Here is a 10,000-nt window from a genome sequence, read left to right as displayed (position 1 = left end):
GTTTCTGTGAGACAGACTGGATCATTTGTGTGAAGCAATGTGTTCAGTTGTTAGCAGTGGTGTCCAAAGGTGAAGTACTGAAATGAGAGAGCGTGTCTGTCCTTTTCTGTGTAATATACTGGACCAAAGTGTGAACGAGGATGTCGTTGGACTAGTCATATACTGGACTGGTTATTTGTACAAGGTTGCATGTTCAGTTTGAATGAGTGAGTTCATGAAGAAGCGTGGAAGAGGAAGTCATCGGGTTTCGGTTTGGTTGTGATGTGACGTGAGTCTTTGATTCAATGAAGGTGTGGCGTTTGTCAGTTTGAGTGAGTGCATAAATACATAAGAGGGCCGGTTTCCCAGACATGGACTAAAGTGCCGTTCACAACAAGAATCGATAACTATAAGGGTTACGGCAAAACTATATGGATGACGACGTCCACACATATGATAACAACATGAATAACGATATCGTTTGGGGATCACTTTCAGAGCAATTTTAGAGCGATAAAATGCTGATAAGAAGCCAATCAGAATTCATAAAATTTTAGGCATTACATTCATCAACACAAGGAGAGACTTTCCCTATTGTTGGTCAGTGTGAAGGCTTTTATTGTTATCGTTATCGTTATCGTTATCGTTATCGTTCCCGGTGTGTACGGCCCTTTGGTCTAGTCCTTAGCTAAAAGACAGCTATACGTGGAAGACCTCCACTGGAAAGGAGCTTTTAATTTAGGACTTAAGTTTAATCCATGTCCATGAAACTGGCCCAAAGTGTTCTTTCTTATTTGCCTGAGTCCTGGCAGTGACTGCTGTGACCTCCCATTGGCTGCTTCGTGGTCACCTGACCTCAGGAGAGAATGTTTTCCGTTTGTGACACAATAAACTGTGGCGCCCTCCGCTGGCTTGTGCATGTCTTAACTCAGACACAAGCAGTGGCACTCGTCAAAGTCCCTTCCCTTTCGACTGCAGTGAGTCCTCCCAGACTGCAGGGGGCGCTAGCCGTTGAAGCAAACGCGGCCCAGCTCAAAGCCGAACTTCTGCTTGCTGTTGCCGAAGTCCGACACGGCCACGTCCATGATGGGAAACATCTCGGAGTCCGGCGAATTGAACTCTAGCACAGTCCTCTCCTGCCCGACGCGTGACTACGAAAAAAGAGAACAACCCTGTGTTTATACTTGCTATATTACACACACACACACACACACACACACACACACACACACACACTCCAACCACAGTTACGTTTAGGTTAAGTAGTTGTTGTAGCCTTAGTAGTTGTAGTAGTAGTAGAAGTAGCTTTCATTATCCATTTGTGTCAGATTGTTAGCCTAATCTTGGTCCTACTAACTAGAACCACAATGACATGTTATATTTAGGTTGTGAAGCAGTCAACAGTGTGCTACAAAAGCCTTCTTTATCCATGTGTGTCAGAGAGTACTCTTGGTAGCCTACTGATCACGTCTGTATTGTGTGTGTAAGAGCTACATAAGCAAATGAACACAAACCCTCTAGGATTCATAGAGACTAATCACTAATCAAACACGTCTGCAGTTATTCGTAAAACACAACACCACATTAAAACAAAACACAACACACAGACACACACACACACACACACACAGACACAGACACACACCTGGCAGCCGTCCCGGAGTGGCTGGATGAACAGCGAGTTCTCGTGGGTGAGCTCCTCGCCCCCACTCCCCCTGAAGCGCAGTGCGTGCCCGTACCCCCGGGAGGCGCTGTCGTACCAGCCGGCCGAGTTCTGGCAGGTGTAGGTGAAGGTCTGGTGGGCCGTGGCGCTCAGCAGCTTCAGGAAGTTCAGCTGCACCACGTGCACCGGCTGCCCACTCACGTCTGTGTACACAAACTAGGAGGGCAGGATGTGCATTAAGAACCTTAATATAGTACTATACAAAACCATACATTATATTATATTATATCTTATTATTGTTTATTTATTTAACTAGGAGGGCAGGAAATGCATTAAGAACCTTAATATAGTACTATACAAAACCATACATCATATTACATTATATTATATTGTTTATTTATTTAACTAGGAGGGCAGGATAAGAACTTTCGTAATATGGTACTATACAAAACAATGAATTATATTATATTCTATTGTTTATTTATTCATTATTAGTCTGTATAGAGAAATTAGGAAGATGATATAAGGACTTAAATAAATCTATACATTCATTACACTAATCATTTTTATTATACATGTATTATATAAACCCACGCATGAAACAAACAAACAAAGCATAGACAAACTAGGAAGAGAGGATATATGTTAAAACGCTATGGACCATATCATAAACATAATCATCACTGTAATCATATAAAAAAAAATGCCTGTACTACAGAAACTACAGATGTTGGATCTTATCTGATATTTTGTGACTTGATCAGAGTTTACAGACTAGGTTTCCTGTCAGGTGTCTCACCTTGGAGCCTTTCTTGAACTGACTGTACCAGGTGCCGGGCTTCTCCTTGTTCCATGCAGCCAGTTTAACCTGTTTTGATAGGCCAGTCAAGCTGTCAGTCAATAAATTCAGAGTCCTAATTGGATACACTGTGTAAAAGTGGGTCTTCTGATAGGGTTGTGTCGTTATCGCATGCACAAGTTCAAAGCATGTTTGTGCAAGTGTGTGTGTGTGTGTGTGTTTCTGTGTGTGTGTGTGTGTGTGTGTGTTTACCCACCGACTGGAACTTGCTGTCTGGGTCCAAACACGTGTCTCCCTCTGCCGTGAAGTTGCAGAACACCTTGAAGGCGTCTCTATGGCAACCCTGGTTCGGGTCAATCCAGTATTCACCTGAACCATGTCAGAAAGAGAGAGAAAAAAAGAGTGACTTCCTGGATGGAGAGAACCACATATCCTAATGGGAAAGCAAGAAGGATGGATAGGAGTATGGATGGATGGATAGATAAATGGATGGATGGATGGATGGATGAAAAATGAACGGGAGTTTTGAACGTTGCCGAGAAAAGGCAGATTGAAACCTAAATGCATATAGAATTACTCTGCAGAATTTGAGTCTGAGGGAGATGGAGCGTGACACTTCAATAGCCAGGATTAATGGCGGGTGGACCAACGAGATTATGGAATGATGTATGGATAAACAGGATTAATGCAAGGACAGACATAAGCACAGGCGGATGGGTGAATGGCTGGATGGATGGATGGATGGATGGATGGATGGATGGAGGGATGAATAAAGGGGAAGGAAGAGTGGACAGAGGGATAGAAGGACGGTGCGAAGGACAAATGGGTGGATGGCCAGTTAGAGTGGAGAGATGTCCATCCACATCTGAGCCAGGAGTGAGTGAGACTGATGTCCTAGCACAGCTCATTGGACACCCAAAGACAGCGCTTCAGAGTGTGTGTGTGTGTTAGCATCTCTCTCTCTCTCTCTGTGTGTGTGTGTGTGTGTGTGTGTGTTTGTGTGTGTGTATGTGTGTGTGTGTGTGTCAAAGACAGTGTGAAGTGAAGTGTAAGTGTGTGTGTGTATGGGGGGGGGGCATATAATTAAAAGAGCAATAACAAATGAAGGCTATTTTATTTTGCATTAATCACAATGAAATGAAAGTAATGAAAATAAAGTGTGAGCGAGAATGTACGTATGTGTGTTAGCATCTCTGTGTGTGTGTGTCAGAGAGAGAGACAGAGAGAGAGAGACAGACAGATGTAGAGAGATCTAATGTACATGCATGCCTGTGTGAGTGAAAGAGTGTGCCCCCCTCTAGGTGTGAAAGAGAGAGAGAGAGAAAGAAAAAGAGATAGAGACAGACAGAAGTAGAGAAATCTAATGTACATGCATGCCTGTGTGAGTGAAAGAGTGTGCCCCCTCTTGGTTTGAAAGAGAAAGAGAGAGAGAAACTGAAAAAGAGAGAGAGACACACAGAGAGAAAGAAAGAGAGATCTAATGTACATGCATGCCTGTGTGAGTGAAAGAGCGTGTGTGTGTGTGTGTGTGTGTGTGTGTGTGCTCCCCCCCCCCCTCTCTCTCTCCCCACACACTAAAACGGGAAATGCAGAAGGCCTCTCCATAAAGACCAGACACGACATCCCATTCCTGCCGTGTTTACGAGCACTTAGAAACACATGTAGGGTAGGGGGTAACAGCATGATGGACCACATACGGACGCACACACACACACACACACACACACACACACACACACACACACACACACACACACACACACACACACACAGGGTAGGGTAGGGGGTAACGGCATGATGGATGAAAGGTGCTCTCTACAGAGTGGCCACAGTCACTGTGTTAAGGTGCACACGTGTTTAAGTGAACATCTACAGTATAAAGTGGTGCTATCCTCTACATATGGACCGCATACGGATGCACACACACACACACACACACACACATACATGGACGGGGTGGCGTGATCACGGGGGCCTTCAGATAAAAGCATCAGATACTCAATGGACGGGAACGATGTGGCGTGTTGAATGTATGGATGGATGGGAAGATGGATGTTGAATGTATGGATGAGTGCCCGGCTGAACGAAGGATAGAGGGGGGTGAAAAGACAACCCTTTTTGCAGAAGAGGAGGAGAAGGGAGCGTAGGGATATGAGAAGCGAACAAAAAGAGTATTCAAATAGGATGGTAGACAAGTTATAAAAAATTGCATAGCCGGCAGATTATTCAATAAATGTATATGAATGAGCGAATACAGGAAAATGAGGCTAAAAAGATGCATCATTTTAAAGTTACTACACAATCAATACTACTACGACCACTACTATTACTACTACTGATACTACTATTACTACTACTGATACTGCTATTACTACTACTACTACTACTACTACTACCACTACTGACATATAATAACAACATTGTGGGTTTGTTTTGCAAATACTTACAGTACATTTTAAAACCAGTAGACAATAATGTATTTATGAAAATAAGTAAAATACTGATGCTGGCGGATGTGAATGTGGATGTGTGTGTGTGTGTGTGTGTGTGTGTGTGTGTGTGTGTGTGTGTGTGTGTGTGTGTGTGTGTGTGTGTGTGTGTGTGAGAGAGAAAGTGTGCATAGGGGCATGTTCTTACCGTCCTTGTACTCCGGGTGGCAGTACCACAGCTCCTTGCAGGTGTGTGTGTGTGTGTGTGTGTGTGTGTGAGAGAGAGAGAAAGTGTGCATAGGGGCATGTTCTTACCGTCCTTGTACTCCGGGTGGCAGTACCAGAGCTCCTTGCAGGTGCGCGCGGGACTGTCGAACGTGCCCAGCGGCGTGCGCATGCTCTCCACCTCCACGCGCATGGACGACAGCGAGGCGAACACCTCCTCCATGTCCTGGCCCTCGCCCGCCTCCCCCGCCCCCGGCCCCGCCCCCCCCGCCGCCGGCTGGTCGCTGAGGAAGATGCCCTCCTCGTCCACCTCCTCCTCTTCCTCGTCTGCGTCGCGGACGAGCGTGACCGAGTCGTCCTCCATGGCGGCGCCGTCCACGGTGGCGGGGTGGCGGCGCCTGCGTCCGGTTCCTGCCCTGGTCCCGGTTCCGTCGCGCTGGTAGGGCAGAGAACGCGTGCTCACCGCTGGGAGACCCTGAGGAGGGAGAGGAGGATCGTGTTTTGTTTCGTTTTGTTTTATTTTGTTTTGTTGTTAGTATAAAATATATCAAATAAAACATTGTGAACTGAACCGAATTAAATTGAATATACTGTACATCATTTTGTTATTACAAACATGTCAATGTGTTTCATGTTAACAGGACGTTAGCAAACATTTCCTTCGGTATGAATAAAGCAGCCCCTCTATCTATCTACTGTATCTATCTATCTATCTATCTATCTACTATCTATCTACTGTATCTATCTATCTATCTATCTATCTATCTACTGTATCTATCTATCTATCTATCTACTGTATCTACCTATCTATCTATCTATCTATCTATCTATCTATCTATCTATCTATCCATCTATCTATCTATCTATCTATCTATCATCTACAGGTTTCAGAGATCTCTTACTACTATTCCTTCTGTATTGTATCGGAGTTATGTGTTGCAAAAGACACATATTTAGTTTGTTATTTATTGCACTTCTCAACTGTAGGGGAACCCCAGAGCAAATCTACTTTAGTGCTGCTTTAAACTGGAGCGTGTTTGTTTGTTTGGTTGTGAGTGTGATCTGTTTACACATATTGTAGTAGGAGTATTACATATAAATGTTGTGAACTGAACTGAATTGAATTAAACTGAATTGATACATATGTGTTTCGTATTAAACTGGGACATGTTTGTTTGAGACAGAGAGTGAGCGAGAGATAGAGAAGAAGGAGGAAGAGGAGGATATGGGCAGAAGAAAAGAGAAGAAGAGGAGGTAGAGGAGATAGGGGCAGAAGAAAAGAGAGAGGAAGAGGAAGAAGAGGAGGATATGGTTAGAAGAAAAGAGAGAGGAAGAGGAGATAAGGGCAGAAGAAAAGAGAGAGGAAGAGGAGGATATGGTTAGAAGAAAAGAGAGAGGAAGAGGAGATAAGGGCAGAAGAAAAGAGAGGAAGAGGAAGAGGAGGATATGGGTAGAAGAAAAGAGAGAGGAAGAGGAGGAAGAGGAGATATGGGTAGAAGAAAAGAGAGGAAGAGGAGATAAGGGCAGAAGAAAAGAGAGAGGAAGAGGATTAAGATGAGGATATGGGCAGAAGAAAAGAGAGGAAGAAGAGGTAGAGGAGATAAGGGCAGAAGAAAAGAGAGGAAGAGGAGATAAGGGCAGAAGAAAAGAGAGGAAGAGGAAGAAGAGAAGGATATGGGTAGAAGAAAAGAGAGAGGAAGAGGAGGATATGGGCAGAAGAAAAGAGAGAGGTAGAGGAGATAAGGGCAGAAGAAAAGAGAGAGGTAGAGGAGATAAGGGCAGAAGAAAAGAGAGAGGTAGAGGAGATAAGGGCAGAAGAAAAGAGAGAGGTAGAGGAGGAAGAGGAAGAAGAGAAGGATATGGGTAGAAGAAAAGAGAGGAAGAGGAGGTAGAGGAGGAAGGACTTACTGGAGGTCCAGGGGGTCCAGCAGGGCCAGTGTCACCTCGGGGGCCAATGGGTCCCTGGAGACGGAAAACCACAACGTGATCACTTACAGTGTGTGTGTGTGTGTGTGTGTGTGTGTGTGTGTGTGTGTTGTTTGTCAAGCCTGTGTGCAAGCACCTTTCATTAATAAAATAACTGTGCATACTAACACATTGAGGCCCTGATGTATTGGCTCTTGTGATAAGGGTGTCCTGAGTGTGGTGTGTGTGTGTGTATGTCTGCGTTAGTGCGTTTGCGTGTGTGTTAAATTAGTCACATTGAGGCCCTGCTGTATTGGCTGTTGTGATAAGGGTGTGATAAAGGCCAACACTAAGCACTGTTTACTAAGAAATGGCCATTTTGCCTACTGTACAGTACATACTGTAGGCTACTTCCTGGGCTTCAATTGGCCCAATGGAAATGAATGGGAGTGTAGATCCATCACTGTCTTCAGTGCTATAGAAAATCTCCTCCATTGTTAATGGCTCAGGGAATGTAAGCTATGAAGATGGGGAGGCTGGGGGGGGGGGGGGGGGGGGGGTCACATGGGCCAATGGTTTGATGGATGGAGGGAGAGACAGATGATGGAGAATAGGACTGATCACTTCTGAATGGTGGTGAAAGGTCAAAGGTGAATTTACACACAGGTGGTCCACAGGAGAACGCACGGATGGATAGGTGTGGGCACATACTGTACATACATACGAGCCACACACACACACACACACACACACACACACACACACACGCACACACACACACAAGCACATGTTCACACAGACACACACACAGACACACATGCACAAAACCGCACACATGCACTCACACACAAAACACACGCATGCACGCACACAAAACACACACACTCACACGCACACACACGCTGGTACAGACACGTTTTGTCAATGAATAATGAATGCCTCTACCTATTGTCATTAATCACACTTAGTCACAGTGAGCTCAGATTGTCTCACCTCGTTGCCTTTGGATCCTGGCAGGCCTGTAGCTCCCTGTAACAGACAAAGAAAGGAGAGAAAAAAAATATGAAGAGAGAGAAACACACAACATGGACTCTGGTGCTCAAACAACGTCATGCTGAAAAAATGGAAACAGCAATTACCGTCACTGACTCAATAATATCACTCAAAATAAAATAGTGGAGTCTTTCAACTCAAAATACGTAACAGAAAGGCACCAGGACATTTCGATACAATATTGTTTACGGTTAACGGCAGCGGGAACATTTACATTTATTTGAATATGTTTAAGGGAACGAAATAACATGCAGAAAGATAGTCAGATATATCCAACCATCCATCCATCCATATATCTATCCATCCATCTATCCATCCATCCATCCATCTATCCATCCATCCATCCATCCATACGATATCCATACATACATACATATCGACTATATTAGATACTTACTGCGAGACCTGGAGGGCCAGGTGGCCCACTGAAGCCTGGAGGGCCGATGGGTCCCTAAAACAGGAGGAGAGAGAGGAGAGGAGAGAAGAGAGAGGAGAGGAGAGGAGAGGAGAGAAGAGGAGAGGTGAGGAGAGCGAAGACCAGAGAGAGGAGAGAAGAGAGAGAAGAGGAGAGGAGAGAAGGGAGAAGAGAGAGGAGAGGAGAGGAGAGGAGGAGAGGAGAGGAGAGGGGAAAGGAGAGGGGAGGAGAGGGGAGGAGAGGAGAGGAGAGGAGAAGAGAGGAGAGGAGAGAAGAGGAGAGGAGAGAAGAGAAGAGAGGAGAGAAGAGAAAAAAGAGAAGAGGAGAGGAGAGAAGTGAGCCTCTTTAAAACAGAACATACATGTCTACATTCATGGTACATCATTTGTAAACTGCTCTTATGTATATCTGTCTAGTCATCTGTTTTTTTCTAAACGCACCTCCTCTCCTTTGGGTCCTAGTGCTCCTTGGTTGCCAGGCAATCCTCGGTCTCCCTTCTCTCCAGCCTCTCCAGGAGGTCCGATCAGGCCGATGAGACCGCCGTGGCCCTGACCATGCACACACACACACACACACACACACACACACACACACACACACACACACACACACACACACACACACACACACATATTAGAGTTTGTGTGTGTGTGTGTGTGTGTGTGTGTGTGTGTGGGTGGGTGGGTGGGGGCATTTGTGGGTGCAGGTGTGTGTACTTGATATACAGTATGTACTGTATGTGTGTGCTTGTGTCTGTGTGTGTGTGTGTATGTTCCATGTGTGTGTATTAGTTGGTGTGCGTGTGTGTGTGCTTGTATGTATGCTTATATGTGTATGTGTGTGTGTGTGTGTGTGTGTGTGTGTGTGTGTGTGTGTGTGTGAAAGTAACCTTTTCTCCTTTCTTTCCCGGGTCTCCCTTCAGTCCCGGCAGCCCTGGTGGACCCTAGAGATGAGCACACATGTCAGTCCAAGCTCTTGGCCATTGGTCAACGCAGAATCGTTTTGTGACATCACACAAGCTTGGAACCCTACCATTGGTCCAGGAGGTCCTGTCTGGCCAGGTGGTCCGTTCAAGCCTTGCTCTCCCTGAGGAAAGAAAGAGAGAGAGGAGGGAAAAAAAGACAGAAAGTAGGGAAGGAAGGGAAGAAAGAAATAAAAATAGAATGAAAAAGAACGAAGCGGAGTATGTTCTTAAATAATGACCATTAAGAAATCATATACAGTGAGTCAACATTAGGACTTCTTGTAAGGGAACACTGTGAGTCTCTCAGTCTAAAGAGAATCATTGCATCAGGAAATGTCATATTTAAGGTGGGGTCTCTGATTCGAAGAACGGAAAAAAGGCCGCACTTTGCATATAAACGTGTTTTATTGCGCTATAAAACACGTTTATATGCAAAGTGCTGCCTTTTTTCTGTTCTGAGTTAACTTATACGTTTGGCCAAGCACTCTGAAAAGAAACAAAAGAGACTGAGTGAAGCCTGCTCCTACCATACAATATGTCTGTGATTCGAGCCCAATAAAGAAATTGA

General features: G+C 44.9%; 2 protein-coding genes across 2 annotated transcripts in view; both read right to left on the bottom strand.

Moving 5' to 3' along the window:
* LOC134086228 (NACHT, LRR and PYD domains-containing protein 12-like) overlaps positions 1–10,000 on the bottom strand; it is a gene marked incomplete in the record, with an annotated part of 983,201 nt that overhangs the window by 719,052 nt on the left and 254,149 nt on the right.
* Positions 643–10,000, bottom strand: part of col5a3b (collagen, type V, alpha 3b) — a 57,938-nt gene continuing 48,580 nt past the window's right edge. Inside the window, exons 56-66 of the mRNA XM_062539981.1 lie at positions 9,501–9,554; positions 9,358–9,411; positions 8,909–9,016; positions 8,451–8,504; positions 7,994–8,029; positions 7,004–7,057; positions 5,186–5,570; positions 2,698–2,810; positions 2,442–2,510; positions 1,625–1,858; positions 643–1,130 (exon numbers count right to left, since the gene is read on the bottom strand). Of these exons, the coding sequence (XP_062395965.1) occupies positions 984–1,130; positions 1,625–1,858; positions 2,442–2,510; positions 2,698–2,810; positions 5,186–5,570; positions 7,004–7,057; positions 7,994–8,029; positions 8,451–8,504; positions 8,909–9,016; positions 9,358–9,411; positions 9,501–9,554 (1,308 nt within the window). The 3' untranslated portion in view covers positions 643–983. The remainder of the gene's footprint in view (positions 1,131–1,624; positions 1,859–2,441; positions 2,511–2,697; positions 2,811–5,185; positions 5,571–7,003; positions 7,058–7,993; positions 8,030–8,450; positions 8,505–8,908; positions 9,017–9,357; positions 9,412–9,500; positions 9,555–10,000) is intronic.

The sequence above is a fragment of the Sardina pilchardus genome, chromosome 1 (genome assembly GCF_963854185.1).
Source record: "Sardina pilchardus chromosome 1, fSarPil1.1, whole genome shotgun sequence".
In the NCBI taxonomy this organism is placed as follows: Eukaryota; Metazoa; Chordata; class Actinopteri; order Clupeiformes; family Clupeidae; genus Sardina; species Sardina pilchardus.
Note: the sequence above shows the minus strand (reverse complement) of the source record. Positions and strands in the feature narration are given on the sequence as shown.